Raw genomic sequence first — 26,863 nt, 5'->3', positions numbered from 1 at the left:
AAAAAAAAGAGAGAAACATACATCTTATCTTCACTGAAAAGCTATCTTTGTCATATACTAAATTTCTGTATGTAGTTGCTCTTCTTTTCTACATTTTTGGTCTGTTCCACTCAACAGTTTGTCTATTCATGTGCCAAGTTGCTAATAGTAGCTTTATATGTTTTGATTTCAGACTTCTAGTTTCCGGAACTGTGAAAGAATACACGTCCGTTGTTTTAAGCCACTCCCTGGCTCCATTCCCTGCTCCCCCCATTGGTGGCAACTTGCTGATACAGTGACAGAGCTGGGATTTGAAGGAGAGTCTAAGTGTGCACCTGAGCCTGAGTGCTGTGTTCTGAATGGGAGTGCACAGGTATTCAGCCCTGCTCCTGTGAGAGTGTGTGAGGGGAAAAGTAGGGGAAATTAGTGAATCCCCCATTTCCTTGGGCCTTATCAGCCTGTGGGTATAGGTATGGGATGAAGGGGCATGCTGGCCATTCTGTGTCCCTTCCAGTTCTCCTCTTTGCTCTCCAGTACCCTGCTCTGTGTCCAGGAGGCTGACCTCAATGCACTGCCTCAACCCTACTTCCCTGCCCTTTGGCTTCTGATTGGGTGTGGCCAATGACGGGCACTGGCAGCAGGTTGGAAGTCTGCTCCCTCCGTCCTGGGTCGCAGCTTGTCAGTGGCTGTGTATCTTCATCTGAGGCCTCAGCTCCTTCTGGTGGCCCTTTACAGGTCCAGCTCTGGTCCATTAGTTGGTTCCAGTAATCACATCTTTCCCTTTCCCTTTCAGGCCTCTGGTGGTAATGGCTTTCCCCACACTAATCCTAGAGTCTCTTACTGGTTTTCCTTAACCCTGCCCACATCTCATAAAGATCCATTCTTTAGACGTCCTTCAGCCATCCCTTTTGAAAGGACCACGTGCTTCCTACTGAGATCCTGACCAATATGGGGAGCCATCACTCTCTCCCGGAGTAACTCCAGTTTATTTGGCTCCTGCCTCTACTTGCTTGTTTGGAACGGGCCCGACCATTCTTGGTGCCTCTGGGAAGCCACTTCTATTCCAATGGGAGCCCACCAGGCCAAGCTGCTCTGGATTCTGGCAAAGTCAGGGAGGTGCCTATCTCCCCACTGGGTTATTCCCACAAGCAGATCCCAAGCAGGCTGCCTGGGTCCCAGGGCTCCCCACCCCCCATCTCCAGAAACTGGAATAGGCCTGTCTGTCAAGCTTACAGGGCAGGCCCCTCCTTTAATCTCCAAGAGCTTTCTCTGGAGGCTTCTCATTCTTTATGCAAACAGACTCCAGGCTCCAGGGTCCCCTGTTGCCAGACATGCCGAGACATATCAGACATATCGCATTCTCCTTAGACTTGAGCTGGGATCCTTCCATACAAGGTTGGGAAGGTAAGTTTGGGCCAGGGCAAGGAAAGCCTCCAACACAATTGAACAAATTTTAACCTAATGTTACAGGCAAGGAATCACCAAACATATTCACGCTGGGAGAGGCTTAGATCAAAAATTAAGAACTTTGGGGCGCCTGGGTGGCGCAGTCGGTTAAGCGTCCGACTTCAGCCAGGTCACGATCTCGCGGTCCGTGAGTTCGAGCCCCGCGTCAGGCTCTGGGCTGATGGCTCGGAGCCTGGAGCCTGTTTCCGATTCTGTCTCTCCCTCTCTCTCTGCCCCTCCCCCGTTCATGCTCTGTCTCTCTCTGTCCCAAAAATAAATAAAAAACGTTAAAAAAAAAAAAATTAAAAAAAAAAAATTAAGAACTTTGCACATTGCCATCCCCATGCTCTTCCTGTTCTCCCTCTAGCTGAAATATCACCTTGCCAGAGAGTCCCCATCAAGGCACTCTGCATCACCACACCTTGCTTTATTTCCAGTACAACATTTGTCATTCCCTGAAATCACAGCTGTTTTCTTCTTTCTTCACCCATTCCACGAGGGCCAGGAGTCATGTTAGTCAATGCTATACTGCCAAGGCCTGGCTTATAGTAAACACTTAATAAATGTGTGTGGAATTTGTTGAATGAATGAATGAATTTGGCCAAGTGAATGAATTTAGATGAGGAAGCCCAGAGAGGTCAAGGACTTAGCTACCTGTTTAATCATGCACAACTCGTCACTGGCAAAGTCGGGACTAGAGCCAGGCTATTTAACTAAATCCGCTACATCCAGGAGGAGAGGGGGGAGGAGGAGGGCACTGGTTAGCAGGGAGGGTGAGGAGAGCCTGGTCTAGGAGCCAGGCTGGTGGCAATGGGAAAGAGGGCGTCTCTGGGAAGGTATGGTGACATATTGGCCAGAGGTGAGGTGGGGACGAGAGACAAGATCTAGGAAGGGAAAATTAAAATGTATAGGGTATCTCTTCTGTGCCAGAACATGTGCTAGGCATAGTACCTGTATCTGTGCATCTGTGTGGTCTGATTTACAACCTGTGCGGTCTGATTTACGACCTGTGCTGTAGGTATTATCAGCCCCATTTTTATGAGCTGAAGAAATGGAGGCACAAGAGTTTAAATAAATTACCCTCTTTTATCCATTTATCAAGTACCTGACTCTTCCGCCCTCTTTCCATCCTCCTTTGAATTTAGGATTAAACCAGAGAGTTTTCCTTGAAGATGCCACTGTGTGTGGGGTCCACAGTCCATTAGAAAAGGGCAACAAGAGTTATGTATTTATTCAGGGAAGAGCAGGAAACAGGGGTAGTGGCTCTCACCTTGCTTCAGAGGAGAAACTGAAACACAAGAAGGCAGGAGCCTCTTCTGATACCTGGAGAGCAGACAGAGGTGGCAAGAGGGGAGACGACCTGAAGTTCGCCCTGAGGGTCTTTTGCTTCAAGGTACTATAAAGAGCCAGGACCGGGACACAGATGGGGCAGAGCAGAAGATTGTGGAGACAGAGATGACACAGATCACCTTTTCCTTTTCTGGATTCCAGTCTAGGGAGAAGCAGGGGTGGGACAGGACGGGCTGGATTCCAGTCTAGGAATAGTATGAGGATACTGGGAGTAGTATGAGAATATGAACCCCCTCCTCTCCCCAGTTGGGCCTCTTCCTTGCAGTGGGGCGCTCTTGGCCCCTTGCCTGCCAGGACACAAACACACCATGGCCCGACAGCCCAGATGTTCCTGGGCAGGCTTAAATTACAGTCCACTGCCCTTTGTCCCCGTAGGTACTACACTTGTGCCTGTCAGAATGCGGGGCTCATTTTGGGTTTGTAAAATAAAGGGCACTGGAGCCCAGGACCCAGACTGTACCCTCTACAGAGCCAGGTTCTGTTCAGGCCCCAGGGCTGCATAAGGTGTTCTTTGTGCCGGGGATGCCTCCGGGGCCGGGTGTTGGAGGCGGGCCCCCAACCCAGAGCTAGTCCCTGACCACTGATGCCAAGAGGTTGGCTGTGGATCAAGGGTTGAGGGAACCCTCAAAGCCTGCGTTACGGACCAGACCCTCACTCCCATCCTGAAGCCCCGCCCCTCCCCCGCCCGGCATTACTCAAACTTGCTAAAAGGGGCTTTCATTAACCACGCCAGTCTGAAAATTCAGGCGGCTCTCCCCGCCCCTCCAGCCCTGGGGGCTTCAGGAGGGTCTGGGCTGCCTGCCAGCCCCGGCAGTCCCCAGACTTGGGGGTGGGGTGGGGAGGCGGTGCTGTTACCCTCTGCTTCCTGCTAGGTTTCCAGCCCGGAGTTTCCTCAGGCCCCGGCCTCCCCCGCTCCCCACCCTGCTCTTCCTTAACCCTTTCCTCCGGGGAAGGAGTGGCACAGGTCCGGTTCTCTGCCTCTTCGGGGAGGTTTGGGAGGGGCGCGGTGGGAGGAGCTGGGAGAAAGTCCCCGAAACCGAGCCCCCTCTCCCCCACCGGAACGCCCCTCCTTCCCCTTCCTCTTCCTTCCACCCAGGAAAGGGGAACGTGGAAGGAAATTAACTTTGACCCCTGATTCTGGCTTCGGGCCTAAAACTTGGGTGGAAGGCGGAGGTTTCCAGGACCCTCTCGCGCCCTCCCCCCGCCCTGTCGCCCCCTCCTTCGGCCCTCCGCGCCCCTTCAAGCCACTAGGCAGACGGAGAAAGGGTTCATCCTGCAGGGGCTGGCGCAGTGGTGAAAGGGGAAGGCTGGGGGCGGAGGGAAGGGCGGCGGGAGCCCAAGTGGTCCCACCCCCAGCTGCAGCCCCTGGCAGGAAGAGATTGTCGCGGGAGCCGCCGCCAAAAGGGACGGAACTCGGGCGGACGGGCGCCGTGGCCGTGGCTGGTGGGTCCGTAAGCCGAGAGGACCAGGCTGAGGCGGGGGGCGCGCCGCTCGGCGGAGGGGGCGTGGCCTGGACTCCTCCCGCACCCCGCTGGGGCGCCTCCCGCGCTGGGACCCGGTTGACACCGTCGGCGCCCTTCTTCCAGGGGCGCCGGGACAGCCATGCTCCTGTCCGGGGGCGACCCTCCGGCGCAGGAATGGTTCATGGTGCAGACCAAATCGAAGCCCCGGGTGCAGCGGCAGCGGCTGCAAGTGCAGCGCATCTTCAGGGTCAAGCTGAACGCCTTCCAGAGCCGCCCAGACACCCCCTACTTCTGGCTGCAGCTGGAGGGGCCCAAGGAGAACATGAGCAAAGCCAAGGTAAACAGCTTGTCCCCACCCCCACCCGCCCCTTCCAGCCAGAGCCCTCTCGCTCTCCCCTGCCCGGGGGAGACAGGGGTCCCCAGAGATCCCTCGACCTGGATTCGGCACTATGGCGGGCAGGTAGTGGGCCAACGTCCTGCCTTTCCAGATCTGCAGGCTTGACTCCTTCCCTCTGGTTCCTTTTTTTCTTTTCTGCCTCACCCCTCTTTTGCGTGTCACTTCTGTCCCTCAAGTGCGCTGCGAGACCCTCCATGGTACGTGTTCCCTCATGAGCCTTCCAGCATCCACAGCCTGCTCCTCCATCTGGGGAACAGCTTAAGGTCCTTCTATGGCCTCTGCAACACCTCTTTGTTCTCCACCAAGACACTGGAAGGCCCAGGTCCTTCTGTCTCTTTTTACGCCTCCTTAAATCCTGGGTTGCCCCTTGGAGGCTCTCAGAGTGCTGGACTGGAGGGGCCCTTAGAGATGCTTCTAGAGCAATGCAGGCATTTTACAAATCAGGCATTGGGGATTGGAGAGGGTAAGAGGCTTGCCTGAGCACACAGTGTCAGGTAGGCAGGAGGGTGGCAGGTGCTGGGACCAGAACCCAGGGCTCTGGGCTCCCTGCCCCACACTCTTGATGCCCTAGGTAGCCTCTTGCAGGGGCTGGCGCGGGCGCGCCCGTGTGTGTGCGCGCCCGCGTGTGTGCGCGCTCGCGTCCGTGCACAGCTGCTCTGGAAGGCAGCCGTCCCTGGGGATGGGTGGGAATCTTGGAGGAGGGCTGTGGGCTTTCAGATGAAAGGGCCTGCTGTGTGGGGCTGGGCACTGGACAGGCCAGGTCACAGTGTACCTCTCTTGCATACTCCCTGGCTTCTCTTAACAAGGTTCTCTCTGGCCTCCAGTCATGGCCAAGGTCTCCCTCTTCCCCCAGATTCCCTTATCTTTTCCTAGTAGGAATGCTACAGTTTCTTCCCTGGGCCCCAGGCCATTCGCTTCCTGTGTATCTCTCACCCCTGCACCCTGCCCAACACACACCCCTTCCCCAGCTGGGTCTATACCAATATCCTAATTGGTCAAGGCTATGGGTGGGGGAGCCCAGAGTACACTGGCGAGTGGCAGGCAGGCAGGCAGGCTGGAAAGTTCCTCCCTCAGCCCCTCCACTGAGTTGCTTGGTCAGCAGTTTTTCCAGTTCTGACAGAGGTGCTGGGGGGTGGGGGGAGGGGTGCCTGCCCAAAGAATGGATTGGCAGGCACCCCTCAGATTCAGACTTTTCAGTAGCTGGAATAGAGTTGGTTAACAACAGCAACCTTTGGGGGTGTTTTGGGTTCTTAATCTTTTTATTAATTTGAAACACAACAACTCACGCTTTTATGGGATTTGCACTTTCAGAGGTGCCCAGCTCCCCTGCCCCCTGCTTAGATCCCAGATCAGATTCTCTAGGCCTGTCTGCTCCTGCTCCTACTGCTGCCTCAGGGTTCCTTGGGCCACTGATCCCTCCCTTACACTCCAGGCCCTGCTAAGGTAACCAGTGGTTCCTTCAATTCCCCCACCCTGTCACCTCAATCCTCTTTGTCTTCCTTTGGGGAAAGGCCCTGTTTAAGATGGAGACAAGGTGAGGGGCTTCTGGGTAACTCCCTCTCTTATTGCACAGAATTTGCAGAAAGGAGAGATAGTTGGAGGTTTGGAGCAGGGGAGCAGGGTAGGTGGGAAGATAAGGCTCTGTCCCAGGAGTCAGGAGATCTGGGCTTAACCTGCTGTCACCAAGCTATGTCTGGTGTGGCAGAGAGAGTTTGAGATTGAGGTTTGCTACTCTCTAACTGGGTGACCTGGGGCAAACAATTTACTCTCTCTTGAGCTTATTTCCTCATCTATAAAATAATATAACACCCACATCACAGAGGGATTGTGAGTCAGCTGAAATAATGCATGCTTAAGCACGTTTGCAGATGTGGAGAGCTATGGGGGATAGATGTGAGTTATTATTGTATAACTTTGAACGAGTGCTTTTGTTTCTGATTCTGGGTCTCCTTGTTTGTAAAGTGAAAAGCTTAAATTAGAGTAAGAAGATTAAATGCTCTCTAAATTCCAGCAATCTGATACATGACAATTTCTCAAGTATAAGGATGTTTTGTGGCTTCCATGGGGAGATGCTGTGGCTGACCCCAATCCCGGCTGCAGGGATATAGAATCCTGCACTTTGATAATGTCGTACTATGCACAGGCCACCTGGCAGAGAAGACCTAGCGAGATCGGAGACTGAAGGATGGGAAAGGGGTGAGCATGGGGATGGCTGGCTTGTGAGGGGAGGGGAGGTGAAGGACACAGGCTTATATCTGGAGAAGGAACTGGGTATGTTTCTAAATTATATGCACTGGTTTTTCAGGAAAATCTCTGTAGAACTCGAGTGCTTTTACTTTATTTATTTAAAACAAATTTTAATGTTTTTTTTTGATGTTTATTTATTTTTGAGAGAGAGAGAGAGAGAGACAGAGCGTGAGCAGGGGAGGGGCAGAGAGAGAGAGGGAGACACAGAATCTAAAGCAGATTCCAGGCTCTGAGCTGTCAGCACAGAACCTGATGCGGGGCTCAAACTCATGACCTGTGAGATCATGACCTGAGACGAAGTTGGACACTTAGCCGACTGAACCACCCAAGCGCCCCTCAAGAGTGCTTTTAATTGTTATCTTGTAGTGGGATTTAAGAAATAATGAGGACAGGGGCACTTGGGTGGCTCGGTTGGTTAAGTGTTTGACTCTTGATTTCGGCTGAGGTCATGATCTCATGGCTTGGTTCTTGAGAACGAGCACCACATTGGGCTCTGTGCTGACAGTGCAGATCCTGCTTGGGATTCTCTGTCTCTGTCTTTGTCTCTGCCCCTCCCCTGCTTGGATTCTCTCTCCCTCTCTCAAAATAAATAAATAAACATTAAAAAAAGAAATAATAAAGACACTGCTGGAAATCACCTTCCCAGGCAGCAAAAACAAACACTGGGGTAGCCTCACCTCTCTAAGGTGAAATCAACAAGTGGAAAGGAGGGTTTTAATAGTGACAGAGTTGCCCAGGGACAAGCCCTGCTCAGCGCTCTGTTCTTGGCAACAATGTGAGGAAGGGTTGAGCACAGAGAGGAGAGGTGACATTTCACTTTTCCCCTTTTTGGAGATGATGGAGGGAGATGAGGGGGAGCCAGAGACTGGGTTCAGGGAGCTGTGGGACAGGGCATGATTTGCTGACGTTTGGTTTGGCTTGTCAGATGGAAGCCGATCTGTCCCTGCTCCACACTGAGCAGTAACATGTAAGTTGGTGGCCAGGAGCATGCTGGAGCTGGCTGCTACTTAACCCACTGTTAAAATTTCAGGAAGTTTGGAAGCCAGTGGAGTCCCATTGGTAATTTGAAATTAGCCATGGTGGGAATATTTATGCCACAGAAACTGTCAAATGCTACAAATCATGTCTATCCCCCTACCTGGCTGATTGCTAAACACTTCCCGGCACATCTAATTGTGTTTTGGGCAACCGATCCTTCTCCCTTTTAAATTTTTATTTAAAAGAGTTTTTGTTTAAAAATGTGTTTGAGAGAGAGAGAGAGAGCACTCGAGCAGGGGAAAGGGGCAGAGGGAGAGGGAGAGAGGATCTTAAGCAGGCTCCATGCTCAGTACAGAGCCCAACTCGAGGCTTGATTCCACGACTATGGGATCATGACCAGAGCTGAAGTCAAGAATCGGATGCTCAACCGACTGAGCCACCCAGGAATCCCTTCTCCTTTTTTTAAAACTTAATTTTTTCTTTTATCAAAGTAATGCACAATGTAAAAGTCCAATAGTTTTTAAAAAGCTCACACTAGGACACCATGATTGCCTGCCTTGTCCCTCCCAACTCCCTCTTTGGTGCTCTTCCTTGTAGGCAGTATTGCCTTTGGCATTTCCTCATCTCCACATTCCTAAAAACATATATAGGTACTGTTATATTTTGACTAATCAATTTTAGACATTTTAAAAAAAAATCTTGTATTTATTATTTATTTATTTGTTTGTTTGTTTATTTATTTATTTATATTTTTATGTTTTACTTTTGTTTTTATTATTTTAAATGTTTATTTATTTATTTTGGAGAGAGAGAGAGAGAGAGGGAGGGAGAAATTTAATCCCAAGCAGGCTCTGCATGGTCATCACAGAGCCCGACTCTGGGCTGGATTCCATGAACTGTGAGGTCATGACCTGAGCCAAAATCAAGAGCTGGATGCTCAACCGGACTGAGCTACCCAGGAGCCCCTTATTTTTTATTTTGAGAGAGAGAGAGAGAGAGAGAGAGAGAGAGAGAGAGACTGAGAATTAGGGTGGAGGAGAGGGGCAGGGGGAGAGAGGGAGGGAAGCTGACACAGCCTCCATGTTCCGCGTTAAGATTTTATTTTGATATAATCTCTACATCCAGCATGGGGCTTGAACTCACAACCCTGAGATCAAGAGTCACATGTTCTACTGACTGAGCCAGCCAGGTGCCCCAGTTTTAGATACCTTTTGACATACCATTATTGTAGGTGAGCCTTTAGTCCCTTATATCACCATCCCTTCTTTTATTCTCAGTATAGTTCTATTTCAGTTTTCTCTCAGACCTGTATTTACTGTTTGCATCATTATGCCTGTGCAAGCATCACACGTATTTGAGCACTGCCATGTACCCTGCTTATGTTTTCTTGCTTTTATTTCAGTGACGTTAAGAACTCCTTGTTTTTTTAATGTACTTGTTTTTCTTAGTACCTGTAGCCAATTCTAACAACTTCAGTGGCTTCTCACTACAGTTTTCTAGGTGGTCAGTCTATGGCTTCAGGATGTCCTTGCAGTTCTAGATGTTTTCCTGGAGACATCCTTCTTTCTGTCTAGCCAGGACTACACAGTTTTCTTCCTAGACTTCAATTTGCTGTCATTCTTGGCAGCCCTTTGCGTTTTTTCTTTGTTAAGTGCATTATTTCCTGGACCGAATGCCTTTCTCTTTCTTGGGTTGGTGGAGCACGTCCACCAGTTGCGTCGTAAGTTAAAAAGATGGTGCAGTGCATGGGGTTCCTGGGTGGCTCAGTTGATTGAGCCTCCAACTCTTGGATCTCAGCTCAGGTCTTGATCTGAGGGTTGTGAGTTCAAGCCCCATGTTGGCTCCATTCTGGGTGGGGAGCCTATTTAAAAAAAAAAAAGAAAAATAAGTAAAAGATGGTGCAGTGCTGAAGAATATACTAGTAACATGCTTGCCTCTTGAGTCTTACCCTCCAGTCTGAACTAGTTGTCCCCCGTGCCTGACGATGCTTTTGGTCCTAAAACAGTGCCTAGCAAATAGTGGGTGCTCAATGATGATTTGCTGAATGATGAATACATTCTGAGATTTCTCTTCACCGTCATCCTGGAGATTGTCTTTGCTTTCTTCGTCTATCGGATCTCCTTTCTTAGTTTCCATTGTTGATTCGCTGGAGAATGCTCTCCAGCAGCTTCCTGAGAAAGGGTTTACAGGAGGTAAAATGTTGGAGGAGGTAAAATGATATGCATATTTGCTTATCTACATTGCATAGCTGAAGGTCGCTTGATTGATAGTTTGGTTGGTATTGAATTATAAATGGAAAATTATTGGTGAGATCGGGCCCTGTTTCGGGTGAGCACGAGCCTTGCATCGAGTGAACATGAGCCCCACTTTGGGTGAACTCTGCTTCTCTTTCTCTCTCTATGTCTGCCCCTCACTCACTTGCACCTTCTCTCTGTCTCAAATAAATAAATAAATGGAAAATTGTTTTCCTTCAGAAGTGTGGAGGCATTATGCCATTGATTTCTTGCTTTAGGACTTTGGAAGCTCTTTAGGTCCCAGGTCCTTTGTGTGTGAAGTGTTTTCTCTCTGGAAGTATGTTGTTTTCCCCACTGTTTTGAGGTTTCTCAGTGAGACTCCTCTGTGTGGGTCTGTCTTCATCCATCATTGCTTATTATTGCTATATTCTGGGGGCCTGTCTATCTGGACACTCGTGTTCTTCAGATCTAGACAATTTTCTAGATTGGTGACTAGATTGACTAGATTGGTGACTAGATTGGTGATTGGAAAGTTGGTGACTTTCCTCCTTGTGTTTTCTCTGTTCTCCTTTTCTGGAACTCCTTTTTAGACATTAATGTCCCAATGTACTGGCCCAATGTACTTTTGCTTATTTTTTTCTCCTGTTCTCCAATTCTGACTTTTTGCTCTGTTTTCTGGAGAATTCCTGAAGTTTATCGTCCAAACTTTTTATTGGGTCTTCCATTTCTGCCGTTTTATATATATGTGTATACATATATATATATATATATATATATATATAATGTATATATTATATATATACATACATATATACATATTATATATACATTATATATATTATAAATATATATTTATAATATACATATATATTAATGTTTATTTATTTTTGAGAGAGAGAGTGGAGAGAGTGTGCACTCGCACCCGTGCTAGTAGGGGAGGGGCAGAGAGAGAGGGAGACAGGATCCAAAGCGGGCTCTGCTGGGCTCTGCGATGACAGCAGACAGCCCCAATGCAGGGCTCAAACCCACAAGCCGCTAGATCATTACCCAAGCCGAAGTTGGACACCTAACTGATTGAGCCACCCAGGCGCCCCTGCCATCATATTTCTAATATCTAAAGTCATTTGTGGGGGTACCTGGCTGACTCATTCGGTGGAGCATGTGACTAATTCTCGGGGTTGTGGGTTCAAGCCCCACATTTGGGTATAGGGATTACTTAAGAATAAAGTCTTTTTTATTTTTTAAAAAAATTTTTTAATGTTTATTTTCAAGAGAGAGAGAGAGAGAGAGTGGGGGAAGGACAGAGAAAGATGGAGACACAGAATCCAAAGCAGGCTCCAGGCTCTGAGCGTCAGCACAGAGCCTGATGTGGGGCTAGAACTCAGGAAATGTGGGATCATGACCTGAGCTGAAGTCAGTCGCTTAACTGACTGAGCCACCCAGGTGCCTCAAGAATCAACTATTTTTGTAAAAAACCACTTATGTTTTTTGAATTCTCTTTTCAAAAATAACACCGTATTCTTGTTTAATGTGTGCAATGTTCTTTATCATCTCTCTGAGACAGCAATGGTAGTAAACTTTTTTTTTTTTTTTTTAAAGTAGATGCCATGTCCAGCATGAAGCTCAAGGCAGAGCTTGAATTGATGTCCCTGAGATCAAGACCTAAGCTGAGATCAAGAGTAGGAGGCTTAACTGACTGAGCCACCCCGGCGCCCCAATAGTAAACTTTTTAAAGTTTTCTTCTCCCTCCCGAGTATTTCAAATTGTTCCCCACCCGTTTGTGTATGTTTTCTGTATATTTATTTCACATTAGAACTTTTCCTTATCTGTCATGATAATCCTTGCTTGCGGCTGACACTTGTTGATGTAGAGCTTGGTTGTACAGAGATCTGAGGGCACTGTCTGTTAGGAAACTTGTTTGGTGATCTTTAGGTCTTGGCTCTCCAGCTGGCCAGATTTCCAGAATGTATTTCTCTTATTCTCTGTCCTGGCTGCTAAATCGCTGAATGGGAAGAATGAGTTTCTTGGCATTCAGCTTTCATTGTAGACCTCATTATTCATCTCTCCTCCCTTCCTTCATGTTTTTTGTATGATACCCACACCCTCAAGTATGGCGATCCACCTCTAATTCTGGGACCTTGTTTCCCGCCGTCTAGAGAACAAACCTCACAGCCTTTGTGTAGGGGGGCAGTTGGTCTCCCGTCTCGAGCTGCTCTTCAAACAACTTGACCTCAGTCTGCCTTTTTATTTATTTATTTTAGTTTAATTATTATTATTATTATTATTATTTAGATCTTATTTTTAAGTAATCTACACCCAACGTGGGGCTCAAACTCACAATCCCAAGATCAAGAGTTGCATGCTCTACCGACAGAGCCAGCTAGGAGTCCCTTGGTCTGCCTTTTTAAAGGTTTCCCATCACTCTCAATTCCAGAGTTTCTTGGTGCTGCCATTTTCTGAGCCTTTTGACTATTCTGCAGGGTAATTTGGGGGTGGTTCTGGACAGCAGACAATGAATGGTAACTGCCTTAGGAAAAAGGAGATTTCTAAGTCAGGTGTTAAATGCTAGAACACCTTGATCAAGTATAGACCAATATTAAACTGTTTCGTGTTACTGTTTTTATTTAACTTACTAATTGACAGAGGACCTGTGGACACTGAGCAATGTATTTTGACAAATACACAACTCTTTTTCTGTGCTTATTTTGTTCCTGCCTCTTCTCTCCTTTTTTCCTTCTGGAGGAAAAAGATTGGGATGGGCTTTAAGCAGGCAGATTGCTCCAGAATTTTCTGGATGTCATTGCCTGTTGTTTACATTTTCTTGCTGTAAGGTACAGACGGCACTATGGTTAAGACCCCAGACTTTGGAGTCAGAGTGCCTGAGTATCCCAGCCGACAATCTGTTTAACCTTGGACACGTGCCCTTCCTTGCTCGTCTAAAATGGGGATGATAGCAAATTCCTTATAGGGCTGAGAGACAAATAAATGAGATCATGTGTCTAAAGAGCCTGATACACAGTAAGTATTCAATAAATATTAGTTCACACTTACTATTTGGAAAACAATCTTAGTTTTTATATACCTGTTAGTTAAAAAATATTGAACAGTGAATGGCACAATAAATATTTTCAGCTCTTTGCACAAAGAGAAAGAAACCACCGACAATCTTCTTCCTCAGCACCTCTCTTCATTTCTACATGTTGTTTTCAAGTAATCGGAATATAGGGTGCTGGGGTGGGGATTTGTTAAGGACTATGACAGTTATCCTGCGCCCGGTCAGATTCACCCTCGCCAGACAGTGGACCAGATGAGGTTCTTGGTGGGAGGGGTTGGCTTGGGGTGTCTGTCAGGTTTTGAGCTGGTTTTGGACTGATCGAAAAGGGGTTAGACCTGGGCCTAAGCCTAGGTGTATTTTAGACCCTTTGGGGAAGGGGCTGGAGGTCTGTGGCCTGGTCCTGGTGAAGAGGTAAACATAGGCCTGAACGGGATGGCCAGGGTACCGAGCAGAGGGGCTGGAGCCGTCTTCAGGATGGCTTTTGGTGATCTAAGAGGGAGCCTTTGTTCCCTGTTAGGGGGAAACAGGGAGAGGGGTGACCTTCAGAGACACGGGGATGTAAAGGGACAGGAGGGACATGAGGGCAAATACAGTTGACATGGGTTGACTGATTAAGAGGGAGAGCCCACGCTCCCTTGGAGCTCATGGGGGTCATGCTGGTGCAACTCAGCCATATTGGGGAGAAACCCAACCTCATCCATCCCAGTGACTGCCAAAGACTGAGTGGTTGAGCCCTGTAAACATGAGGACTTGGTCTGCCCAGAGAGCCAGAGGCCTTCCTTTTGGTTCCGCCACTGTGCATGTCTGCGGGGTTCTCCTGGATGCTGGCCCAGTGACTTACCTCCTCCTCTGTTCCCTCTGGGCAACAGAGTTACCATGGTTACAGGTACAGGTTGTGCTAGAGACCTTCTGGAGGGGGATTAAGCCAGAATCCCACAGGATTAGCCTATAGTCACTCTGCAGTCTGAGGAGGTAGAAAGAACTCTGGTTTCGGAGTCAGACACATGTGGGCTGTGGTCCTGGCCCATCGCCCTCTAGCTGTGTGCCCTTGGGCAAGCTACACAGCCCCTGCTGGGCAAGCAAAATGGGAATAGGATGGGCAGACATCAGGCTAAGCGCTTCCTTCATATTAACTCATTGAAGCTTCATAATAGCCTGATGAGGTAGGAAACTGTTGTCCCCATTTTACAGATGAGGAATCCAGACACAAGAAGGGGTAAATAACTTGCCCCCTGGTCACATAAGTTCCTGGCACATGGAGGATTCTCAGTAGTATGCAATTCCCCTCCCCTAGCTGTCTCACAGTTCTAGAATGCCAGGGTAGGACTGGACCCTAGGGGTATGTCACTGTCACTTAACCTGCCATCTTACAGGGGAAAAGACAGAGGCCCTGAGAAGAAGGTAAATTTCCCACAGTTGACCTAACCTGTTGCAGTCAAGTTGGAACCAGAATCAGGTCCCTCGACTCCAAGCCTAGGTGCTTCCCCCTTCCCCCCCAGGCCTCCCTCATTCAGTCAGAGAGCTCCCTGAAAAGAAATGAGTGTGTGAGGAGGCAGGCCTAGAGAGAGGGGCTGGCTGTGTGTGTGTGGGGGGGGTGGGGGGGAGGGTGCAAGCCAGTGGCAGGCCCATAAAGGAATGACTTCCTTTGTGTTCTCCCCACTGTGACTTCAGGAGTATCTGAAGGGCCTGTGTAGCCCGGAGCTGTGGAAGGAGGTTCGCTACCCGCAGGCCCTGCACTGCGCCTTCCTTGGGGCCCAGGGCCTCTTCCTCGACTGCCTCTGCTGGAGCACCCTGGCCTACCTGGTGCCTGGTCCCCCCGGCTCCCTGATGGTGGGGGGACTGACCGAGTCTTTCATCATGACCCAGAACTGGCTGGAAGAGCTGGTGGGGCGGCTGCGCTGGGGCCCTGCCGCTCTGCTCACCCCCCGGGGAATCTGGGAGGCTGAGGTGACCAGGGCTTTTGGGGCCCTGGTCTGGATCCGTGGTGACCAGTATGCAGGGGATCTGCTGCAGCTGCCCCCAGCGGTCCAAGAGCTGCTGCTGAGCCTGGTGCGGGACGCTGCAGGCAAGGAAGACATCATCGAGTGGCTCGGCCGCATCGGCACCTCTGAGTCCTGCCCTGACCCCGAGGTGCTGATCTGCCCTCCCCACCAGCAGAAGGAAGGCCCGGCCATGGTGTCTGTGGGAGACGGTCCTGGGCCCTTCCTGGAGGTGGGGACTCTCCAGAACAGGAGCCCAGAACATTCAAAGAGATTAACCAGCCTGGGAGCCACCAGGGCCCTGGTCTCGGGCACCCCAGGCCAGAACACACAGCAGGAAACAACCAGCCAGCTGGTAAGGTAAGTTCTGAAGAATCAGTTTGGTTTCTCTAGACCCTGTCCCTGTTCCCCCCTGCCCCACGGAAATGGTTTGAGATTTACCTGGCCTAACCACCTTTCCAACAAACTTGGATTTCCTCCAGGGTCGATTCCAACAGCCAAGGTAGTACCGACAGTGCTCGAGAGGAAGGGCCCGCGCAAGCCACCAGCAGCCAGGACTCTGCAAACCACACACAAGCCCCGTCACAGCAAAGGCAGGTCCAGAGAGTGGAAGATAAACGCCCCTTCCAGCCTCCCGTGTCAGCCCTGAGCATGTGCCCACCCTGGAAGGCCTGGACCCCGGGGCCAGCGTTTGGGCCCTTGTGGCCAGGGGCTATCGCCGCAACCTTCTGGAGGATCAATGAACTGCACTCTCTCCACCTGGCCTGGCTCCTGTCCCAGGCATGCTTCAGTTTTCCCTTCTGGCAGAGGCCCCTGGGCCCCATTCAGTTCAAGCTACCAGGGCAGAATCCTTTGCCTTTAAATCTAGAGTGGAAGCAGAAGGAGCTGGTTCCTTTGCCCAGCATGGAAAGCCCAGACTGCAGACCAGATGGGGGACCAGGAGGAGATGCAACCCTACAGAATTGCCCGAGGCCAGAGACCCCCCAAAAAGTCATGAGTTTATTGGTGGTCTCAGGGGGCTCAGGCGTAAAGGACAAGACTAGCCCAGGACTTCCACAGATAGGGCCCCCCTTGACCTCTGCGCCCCAACTGCAAGCTGGAAGCGAGCCAGGGGATCAAGGAAGTGTGCAGTGGGATTGTAAGGGGCCAGAAGAGGGCCCTTCTGTACTGCCAACAGGACAAGGTGTGCCTACAGCTCACGGGGGGTCCGTGGCTCAAGAGGGGCTGACAGTTCAGTCAGCACCCGATGCTCAAACAGTGCCTGAAACTCTCGAAGTGCCCGTGGCTGCGGCAGTGCCTACAGCTCAAACCCCACCCACAGATCAGGGGCTGCCTGCAGTTCCCAAAGTGCCTACAGCGGAGATGATGCTGGCAGTCCCCACAGAACCTTCAGCTCTCAAAGTGCCTTCGGTTCCGACAAAGCCAGCAGCTCAAGGGGGGCCTGCAGCTCAGAAGGCAGCTGTGGGTCAACCGGCATCAGCAGCTCAAATCGTACCTGCGACTCCCAAAACTGCCACAGCTCAGAAAACGCCTGCAGCAAAAATGCCACCTGCAGCAAAAACACCCAAAGCTCAAACTGGGCCTGCAGCTAAAACAGGGTCTACGGCCCCCAAGGGACCTGTGGCCCCCAAAGCACCTGCAGCTTCCAAAGCTTCCAGAGGCCCCAAAACACCTGCATCTCAGAAGACGCCCACAGATCCAGGGCCAAGCCTGGATGCCGCCAAACTCCTGAGCGAGGTGCAGCCTTCGTCAAGGGGCAATACCTCCTTGCCAAAGGGCCATGGGGAGTCCAGAAGGCAGGGTCCTCAGTCCAGCAGCACCTTGACTTCCGGTAGTCAGCACCAACCTCAGATGGAGGGGCTCCCGGGGGCTTGGGAGGGGGCCCCGAGGCAGCCGCCTCGTCACCCACAGGCAAACAGCACAGTGACCAGCTTCCAGAGGTATCACGAGGCCCTGAATACACCCTTCGAGCTGAACCTGTCGGGGGAACCCGGGAACCAGGGGTTACGGCGAGTGGTCATTGATGGCAGCAGTGTGGCCATGGTGTAAGTAGCTACAGGTGTGGCGTGGGCTGGGAAGTCTGGGGAGCTGGGGCAGGGCATCCCCGGGGGGGACAGAGCGTGGGCATCCCCTTGGTATGTGGGTGACATGGGTTCAAATGGGGAAATGATAGGATGGAAATGGCAATGGTGGGTGACTGGGGCATGGTAGGAATGTGCACGGAATCATGCAGACAGTCCTGCCAAGGGACGTTTCTTTCTCTCTCTTTGATAGAAACAGAAACAGGCTCACAGAGGTAAGGCATCTGGCCCAAGATTCCAGAGCCTCGTAAGGGACCTGGCTGGCCTTTGAGTTCAGATCTGTCCACTGCCAAGGCCCGTGCTCTTCCCACCGCAGCCCGCCTGTCTCACATAGCACAGCGTCTGTCAACCCCAGGCCAGCTACCAATGTTTAGCCTGAACCTTAAGGCCCAGCCCAGGTGTCCTTTATGGAGCTTTTCCTGAGTGTGCCAATCAATCCTTAGAGACTGTCCTCCTGCATTGTGCTTACTGCTCTACACATGCTAGCATAAATGTGTGCAAGACCACTGAATTTGTCCCCACGGTACAGTAGTTATCTGTGCTGAGCACACTCCTGGCCCACAGTAGGTGGAATGAATGTTTGTTTGCTTCTGGCCCTGACTTAAGTTCTTTGGGTGCAGAGGTTGCCTTCTTTTTCCTGTTGCCCTGGAGTTTCCCGCACACACACACACGCACACACGCATTCACCCCACACGTGTGCACACAGCTGATCACATGCACATAGCCCCCGACGTGTGCACACACACGCACACGCAGAGTAGGTGAGTGAGCCCAGTAGGTGCTTACAGAATGTTCGATGATGAAGGAGAGGGAGAAGGGCATTGCCGGTTGCTGATGCAGGCATGTGGCATTGTCTGAGGGAGGAGCAGAAAGGCAGGGCCACTCGTCAGGAGGAGGCTGCTCACTTCCCACCACCCCCCACAGGCATGGCCTCCAGCACTTCTTCTCCTGCCGTGGCATTGCCATGGCGGTGCAGTATTTCTGGAACCGGGGACACCGAGAGGTCACTGTGTTTGTACCCACCTGGCAGCTGAAGAAGAACCGGAGGGTGAGAGGTGAGCTGTCCACTGCCCACCCCCTCCGCCAGCCCCTGCAGCATCACCAAGCTTTGCCTTTCCCTGCCTCTCTGTCCCTGCCGTGGCCTCTTCCACTTCGCCCTTCCTCTGAGCATCTCTGTCTTCTGTCTTTCACCTCCAGAGAGCCACTTCCTGACGAAGCTGCACTCCCTCAAGATGCTTTCAATCACCCCCTCCCAGCTCGAGAACGGCAAGAAGATCACCACCTACGATTATAGGTGTGCCAGTCCCAGGCCTTTCTGGAGGGTTCCAGGGGCTGGGCTGGTGTGTCGGGTGGAGTCCAGCCTCACCTGCTCTGGGGAGATGGAGGCCACCATGTCAGAGGGTCATGTCAGAGAGGATGGCGTGGTGCACAGGCCCTCTGTAGGCAGAGGGAGGCACACAGTGAGGAGAGGGCTCCAGGATCGGCTCTACCCAAGGCTAAGGGGGATTCCTGACTTTGGGACTCTCCAGCTCCATTCCCTCAGTCTACAGGCTCTCTGACCTCTCTCTGACCTATGGGCTGGATCCCACTACTTTGGATAGGACCCGCCCAGGTGACTCCTGGTGCTTCCAGTGAGCTGCTTGCCCAAGTGACTGATTTGGGGCCTCGGTTTGGGCTAAAGTTCAAGTCTCCAGGAACTGCTTCAGTTTTTTTCCTCCCCCCCAGCCCTGGCACTGGGAGGAGGTATGTGTGTGGCTGTATGTGGTTGGACCCCTGGCAGGGCTCTGAAAATGGAGTTAGACTGGCCTTGTCTCCTCGCTAAAGCCCCAGTACCTCCCTACTTCCCTACATGTCAATCCTAAGCACCTAGTCCCCAACATGGCTGCAGGACCAGAATGCACAGGGGGAGCCTGTGATGCTGCCTCTGTTGGGGCAGGGAAGGCCCTGCCATAGTCACTGGGCCCAGGCTGGAGTCTGTGCCCGGTCTCGGCTGCACTTAGGCACCTCCTATGCTGGCCAATGAGAAGTTCTGTTCTTCCCCACTTTTCTCAAGACCTGGCATCCATTCAGCTGGAAGGGCCAGGCATGGCAGCTCAGGCATCCCTCCTTCAAGAGCTAGGCCCCCTGGTAAGGTCTTTAAGCGCCTCTAAAATTTCGGGTCTGGGTTTGAGGGAAGATGGTTGTTCTGCAAAGGTCCCCTGCTGGGCACTTGTGGAATAGCATGCTTGGGGCCGCCGGAATGGCAACCTTTCGGGGAATGCCGAGAAGTAGGTGGCCTTTGCTTTCTTTCCTGGTCACAGCCCTCTTTCAAGGAGAGGTGATCCTTGGAAAAGTGGATTTGTTTATTCAGGTATGTGATTTTATATATGTTTTATATGTATATACATACATACATTACATACATATCGGTGTATGTATGTAGTGTGTATATGTACATATGGATGTATGTATGTATGTCTTGGCATGTATGGGAATGTGGTGCATTGGTGAAGAATAGTAATGGAACATGTGTGTGCATGCTGTGTGGCAGGCACCGAGGTAGGCACTTCAGTGTACTGTTTGTCTCATTCAGTTTAATCCTCACAGCAATATAGGGTAGGTATTTTATGTCCATTTTGCAGATGTGGAAACTGAGCTAGTAAAAATGCATGTGTGAATGTGGGCGAGTGTGCAGGTTTCAGCGTGTGTCTGTGCATGTGTATGTGAATGCCTGTGTGCTAGATAGGGGCGTGTGTTTGTATCTGTAGATGGGGGTGTGCATCCAAGTTCACCCTCCCGGGGCCTAGTGGTGATCCCGGATGGCTGCACAGACGGACGAGGAGATGGGCTCCTGAGCCCTGGCTCCCCGACCACCAAGGGCAGCATTTTTGTTCAGCACATCTCCACGTGAAACTGCAAGTTCATTTTCCCCAAAGAGCTGGGAAGTAAGGGTTTCTGGGTGGCTAGCAGCAACCCCTCTCCCTGCAGGTTCATGGTAAAGCTGGCAGAGGAGACAGATGGCATCATTGTCACCAATGAGCAGCTCCACATCCTGATGAATAATTCCAAGAAACTGATGGTCAAAGATCGGTGAGGTGATCCCAGGGACTTGAGCTGTTCCTTCCCCGTGGATGGATGTCAGCCAGCCCCTGGCAGGGGGTGCTGGGCTTGGGAGAGGGCCCTTAGAGCTGTGCTCACCAGACGTTGGTCTCAATTCCTGTTCAGACATCTGGGGGTTAACGGGCTGTATGAATCAAGGGCTCCTCTATGACCATATCTCCTCTCTCCCGGGTCCAGCCTACTGCCCTTCACCTTTGCGGGGAATCTCTTCATGGTGCCGGATGACCCCCTGGGCCGTGATGGCCCCACCCTGGACGAATTTCTGAAGAAGCCAAACAGGTAATGGGCCAAGCCTCTGCCGCCTCCCAGTTCCTCTTGGGACTGACCAGAAACTTCTCCTTGGTGCTAACCAACATTTGTCTAGTGCTTAACCATGAGCAGAGTGATTGGATTTTTCAGGCTTACGGTTTTACAACATATTTTTAAAAAATATTTATTGATTTTTGAGAGAGAGAGAATGCATGTGAGTGGGGGAGGCAGAGCGAGAGGGAGAGAGAATCTTTTTTTTTTTTTTTTTAATTTTTTTTTTTCAACGTTTTTTATTTATTTTTGGGACAGAGAGAGACAGAGCATGAACGGGGGAGGGGCAGAGAGAGAGGGAGACACAGAATCGGAAACAGGCTCCAGGCTCCGAGCCATCAGCCCAGAGCCTGACGCGGGGCTCGAACTCATGGACCGCGAGATCGTGACCTGGCTGAAGTCGGACGCTTAACCGACTGCGCCACCCAGGCGCCCCAAGGGAGAGGGAATCTTAAGCAGGCTCTGCGCAGAGCCTGACACGGGGCTGGAGCCCATGAACCGTGAGCTCGTGACCTGAGCCAAAACCAAGAGTCAGACACTCAGCTGACTGCGCCACCTAGGCGCCCCAACCTCTACCACATATCGATGCATCCATAAGCCACTTACAGTATGGTTTTGCAGCTTTACAGTTTTGCACATGTGCATCTTTCCACAGTTGGCATTTGTACTCAGCATTTTATGGCTCCCCCCCCCCCCCCGCCCCGCCCAGATACATGCCATGTTAATTCATGTGGCTCACTTTAATGGCTGCGCGGTATTCCATTCTAGAAGTACCCAGGGGATTTATCGAATCTCTTGTCAAGGGCCGTTTGACATTTTTCATATTATGCTGTTGGCAGCAGTGCTCCAGGGGACAGCCTCATTCTTGCTGCTGTGGGAATAAAGGGAGCTGGGCTAGGGGAAGTACTGTGGAATTTTTTCCATATTTATTGTCTCCTTGGATTCTCACAACCTGGGTTAGACATACATGACTTCTGTCCTGGACCAGGTTTGCAGCAACTCAGACGGTCTGGCCTCCTCCTGCTCTGAGCTGCCTTACTGCCCCTCTCTTCCTAGTTCCCAGCAGAGAATGGTGGTAAGGACCTTATGGACAGGGCATTGCTTTCTGGACCGGGTCCCTCAGTTTCATTTCCCTGGTTTGAGAAAAAGTGCTGTGGAGGTTTGTCTGCTGTGCCCTCTCTCAAGTGCCTTGTCAGGCCGCCTTCCTTCTTGACCTCCCCCTGGCTTGCTCATCCTAGGGACAGGTTGGAAGTGCCAGTCATCTAACTCGTACCAAGTCATTGGCTTAGAAGTGGTTGAAAATGTTGCTTGGTCAACAAGGGTTTGATTGGGTGAGGCTTCGCATATGGATGAATCCCCAATATGGAGGCCTGGCACGTGCTGGAGATAGAGGAGGTACCTGTGGGCAGGGTCCTGATGGAGGCTCTGGCGCTTGGCCCAGCCTCAGGGGGACTTAGCAGTGGGGTGAGGCTCCACAGATGTGGTTTCCCCATTGGGTGCCCCTCCCCTCCAGCAGGCCCCTGAGCCCCTCCGCTCTGCTCTTCTGGTATAGGCTAGACACCGACATCGGCAACTTCCTGAAGGTGTGGAAGACACTTCCTCCCAGCTCAGCCAGCGCCTCTGAGCCAAGTGATGGTGCTGACCCTGCACCTCCAGAGGGTCTGCAGAATATGGAAGAAGTCCGGGAGGAGAAGGAGGAGAGGCAGGACGATGAGCAGAGGGAGGGGCAAGGGGTGCAGGAGCCGCCTGAAGAAGATGCCCTGGACTCCTCACTGGCATCAGTGTTCAGGGCCGAGTGCCCTTCCCTTTCAGAGGAAATCCTCCGGTGCCTCAGCCTCCAGGACCCCCCTGACGGTGCCCTAGACATTGATCTCCTGCCGGCGCCGGCGTCTCCCTACCTGGGCATCCCCTGGGACGAGAAGGCTCCCTGCCAACAGGTTCTTGCCCACCTGGCCCAGCTGACCATCCCCAGCAACTTCACTGCACTCTCCTTCTTCATGGGGTTCATGGACTCCCACCAGGATGTCATCCCTGACTATGAAGCCCTCGTGGGCCCCCTGCATAGCCTCCTCAAGCAGAAGCCGGACTGGCAGTGGGACTGGGAGCATGAGAAGGCCTTCTTGGCTCTGAAGCGAGCCCTGGTGTCTGCCCTCTGCCTGACGGCCCCCAACACCCAGCTGCCCTTCCGCCTGGAGGTGACAGTGAGCCAAGTGGCCCTCACGGCCGTTGTCTATCAGGAGCACTCGGGGAGGAAGCACCCTATAGCCTATACCTCGAAGCCCCTCCTTCCTGATGAGGAGAGCGAGGGCCCCCAGTCAGGGGGAGACAGCCCCTATGCGGTGGCCTGGGCCCTCAAACATTTTTCCCGCTGCATTGGAGACACCCCAGTGGTCCTGGACCTTTCCTACGCCTCCCGGGCCACTGTGGACCCCGAGGCGCCAGAGGGCCGCAGACTTTCCAAAGCATGGTTGATCCGATGGTCCCTCTTGGTACAGGACAAAGGCAAGAGGGCCCTGGAATTGACCCTTCTCCAGGGCCTGCTGGGAGAAAACCGACTGCTGACGCCCGCGTCCTCGATGCCTCGCTTTTTCCAGGTTCTGCCTCCTTTTTCCGACCTGTCCACTTTTGTCTGCATCCACATGTCGGGCTATTGCTTTTACCGTGAGGACGAGTGGTGTGCTGGCTTTGGTCTCTATGTCCTGTCTCCCACCAGCGCCCCTGTCTCCCTTTCCTTCTCTTGCTCCCCGTACACACCAACCTATGCCCACCTGGCGGCCGTGGCCTGTGGCCTGGAGCGCTTCGGCCAGTCCCACCTCCCTGTGGTTTTCCTCACGCATTGCAACTGGATCTTCAGCCTCCTCTGGGAGCTCCTGCCCCTGTGGAGGGCTCGAGGCTTCCTCTCCTCGGACGGGGCCCCGCTACCTCACCCGAGCCTGCTGTCCTACATCATCTCGCTCACCTCTGACCTCTCGTCCCTTCCGTTCATCTACCGAACCTCCTACCGGGGCTCCCTGTTTGCTGTGACAGTGGACACCCTGGCCAAGCAGGGAGCACAGGGGGGCGGGGAGTGGTGGAACTTGCCAAAGGACGTGCCGATCCCTGTAGTATCTCCTCACACCATGGGCAAGAGGCCTGACTTGCTGGCATTACAGCTGAGCGACAGCACTCTGGCCGATATCATCGCCAAGCTGCAGGCAGGGCAGAAGTTGTCTGGCTCCTCACCCTTCAGTTCTGTCTTTAACTCACTCAGCCTCGACAAAGAGAGCGGCCTGCTTATGTTCAAGGGGGATAAGAGGCCTAAGGTCTGGGTAGTCCCGAGGCAACTCCGGAGGGACCTGATTTTCTCCGTGCATGACCTCCCCCTGGGCGCCCACCAGAGGCCCGAGGAGACCTACAAGAAGTTGCGTTTGCTGGGGTGGTGGCCCGGGATGCAGGAGCATGTGAGGGACTACTGCCGAAGCTGCCTGTTCTGCATCCCCCGAAATCTCATAGGCAGTGAGCTGAAGGTTATCGAGTCCGTGTGGCCCCTCAGGTCTACCGCCCCCTGGTCCAACCTGCAGATTGAGGTGGTGGGCCCAGTCACCATAAGCGAGGAGGGCCACAAGCACGTGCTGATTGTGGCCGACCCCAACACCAGATGGGTGGAGGCGTTCCCCCTGAAGCCCTACACGCACACGGCAGTGGCCCAGGTGCTGCTCCAGCACGTGTTTGCCAGGTGGGGCGTTCCCGTGAGGCTGGAGGCTGCCCAGGGCCCCCAGTTTGCTCGGCATGTCCTGGTGAGCTGTGGGCTGGCCCTGGGAGCCCAGGCAGCCTCCCTGAGCAGGGACCTCCAGTTCCCCTGCCTGACCAGCTCAGATGCCTACTGGGAATTCAAGAGGGCGCTCAAGGAGTTCATCTTCCTGCACGGCAAGAAGTGGGCGGCTTCCCTGCCCCTGCTGCACCTGGCCTTCAGGGCCTCCTCCACCCAGGCCACGCCGGTCCAGATCCTGACGGGGGATGAAGTGAGGCTGAGCGAGCCCCTGTGGTGGGAGATGAGCAGTGCCAATATCGAAGGGCTCAAGATGGATGTCTTCTTGTTGCAGCTCATTGGGGAGCTGTTGGAGCTACACTGGCGGGTGACCGACAAGGCTAGCGAAAAGGCAGAGAATAGGCGTTTCAAGCGGGAGAGTCAGGAGAAGGAGTGGAATGTGGGCGACCAGGTCCTCTTGCTGTCGCTCCCCAGGAACGGCAGCAGTGCCAAATGGGTGGGCCCCTTCTATATCGGGGACCGGCTGAGCCTGTCTCTCTACAGGGTCTGGGGCTTCCCGACTCCAGAGAAGCTTGGGTGCATCTATCCCAGCAGCCTGATGAAGGCCTTTGCCAAGAGCGGCACACCCCTGTCCTTCAAGGTCTTAGAGCAATGACCGGGGTGCCGGGAGAGCCCCCACTCCAGGGTCCTGGGATTTTGCTGCTAGGCCTCCCCCAGCCTCGAGAAGTGGTCTCATAGCCCCCTGGGGGCCTCGGTTGTGCCTTTTGCGGAGAAGTCAATTCACAAAGCTTTGCTGAATTGCCTTGAACTGGGGATCAGCGTCCCTATGGAAGCATCCCCAGTTTGGGATATCGGGAGAGTCTGTCAAAGGCTGTGAGATATGGGCCTCTGGCAGTTTTATCCTGGGGGGCAGAAAGTCCCCTTTTTAAGGTAGGCCAGGCTCATTGTCTTTCCCCGGGTATCCTCATCGTCCTGTCACACGTGTGCAGGTACATACACACGTCCCCCCAGAATGTTACTCCTGCCTGTCCTAACGGTCAAACGGTGTTGGCTCTGGGCCTCAAAATCGGAACCACATTCCCTTATCAAACAGAAATCTCGAATATGGACTCTTCCCCTGAACTGTCCACCTGGGGACCTTTTGCTCTTCTCGCTGTCACAGCTGACCCAAGTCCATGAGGGCTGTGGAGAGGCAGCCCATTCCCAGTCTCACAGCCACCTTCCTCAGGCCAGCCTAGGCCTGTCCAGTTGTCGAGGAGGGACTGGCAGTTCTGGGCCCAAGGCTCAGAGCTGGGGTAGAAGTACGGCCAGCCACATAGAGCATCCCGATTGTCAGCAGGGGAAGGGCAAGGAGAGACAGCCTACCTCAACTGGCTCTAGCCAACGAAGACAACCCGTCCCCTGCTTCAACGGCGTCAACCAGAACAGGAATCAAGGATCTCGATGCCGAGTGTGGCATCTCTACCTGACAGGCTACTTCAACTAGACCGAGGGGCCCAGGCCTCTGTTTGAAGGGGGCAGGGCGTCTGAAATGAGCAGTGCGGCACGCGGTGAGGTACTGGCACTGCTCTACTTTCCAACCCTCCCCCAAAGCCCACAGCCCTCTCTTCCCATGTCTACTGTACCCCGTATCCCCAGACCCCGCACAATGTGTGACTGCTTTGGTTGGATCGTCCCCTTCCCCTGCACCTGCCTTCTGTGTAGAGCAAAGCCCAGCTCCCTTGCAGCCACTTCCTGCAAAGATCATCTTGTAGGGACAGTGAATTCCTCATAGGTGTGTGCACTTACACTCGCCCTCTGAGTGGCTGCTGCTTCTGCTGACTGTAGTTTCCTGGTGAAGGCTAGCACTGTGTCACTCTTGGGGGGTGGGGGGGCTCTAAGTAGTTTTATTTTTCCAAAGCTGAGCCAGACTCCTGGCCCAGCTCAGGTTGCCAAAGCGCTTGGCATTGCTAGAGCCAGAGTAGGACCCACCATCGAGTCCAGTTTGCTTGTTTCACAGCCAAGGTGAGAGGCCCGGAGGGGAAGTGACGTGCCCAAAGTCACACAGCTGGTTCGCTGGTGGCTGAATTGGGACCAAGACTAAGCTTCCTAGCTCTCGGTTCACCCTAAACAGGTTTCTGGCGACAGGTTCAAGGGAGAGACTCCCTCAGAGCCGTATCCCATCCCCCATCTCCCAGTTCTTGTAGACAAACTGCTTCGTTGTTGCCCTTAAATCATTTCCAGCTGTTAATCCTGTCCAGGAGAGAATGGTTGGGTGACAGCTGAAAAACTGAAAGGTGAGCTGTGGGATTGTTAGCAGACACCTTCTTTCCTCCTCTTTCCCCTTTTCTCCCCCTCTTCTCTGCTTCTCCCTTTAGTGGTATGCCCAGCCTCCTCCCTCCCCATGCGGTACCCACATCCCAACTGCCCTCCTCCGCCCGCTCCACGTGTTAACCACATTTATGGTCTTATATCCTTTTATATGATTGTTTTTCATTCGATTTGTCAATAAACGGATCCGAATGGAA

General features: G+C 52.4%; 1 protein-coding gene across 1 annotated transcript; it reads left to right on the top strand.

Moving 5' to 3' along the window:
• Positions 1–3,882: 3,882 nt before the first annotated feature.
• Positions 3,883–26,863, top strand: NYNRIN (NYN domain and retroviral integrase containing). Its single transcript, XM_049612969.1, has 8 exons — positions 3,883–4,575; positions 14,821–15,488; positions 15,611–17,173; positions 18,134–18,264; positions 18,407–18,503; positions 20,177–20,278; positions 20,486–20,587; positions 22,161–26,863. The coding sequence occupies exons 1-8, from the start codon at positions 4,378–4,380 to the stop codon at positions 25,009–25,011; spliced, it is 5,712 nt and encodes a 1,903-aa protein (XP_049468926.1). The 5' UTR covers positions 3,883–4,377; the 3' UTR covers positions 25,012–26,863.

The sequence above is a fragment of the Panthera uncia genome, assembly GCF_023721935.1.
Source record: "Panthera uncia isolate 11264 chromosome B3 unlocalized genomic scaffold, Puncia_PCG_1.0 HiC_scaffold_1, whole genome shotgun sequence".
NCBI classification, from domain to species: Eukaryota; Metazoa; Chordata; class Mammalia; order Carnivora; family Felidae; genus Panthera; species Panthera uncia.
Note: the sequence above shows the minus strand (reverse complement) of the source record. Positions and strands in the feature narration are given on the sequence as shown.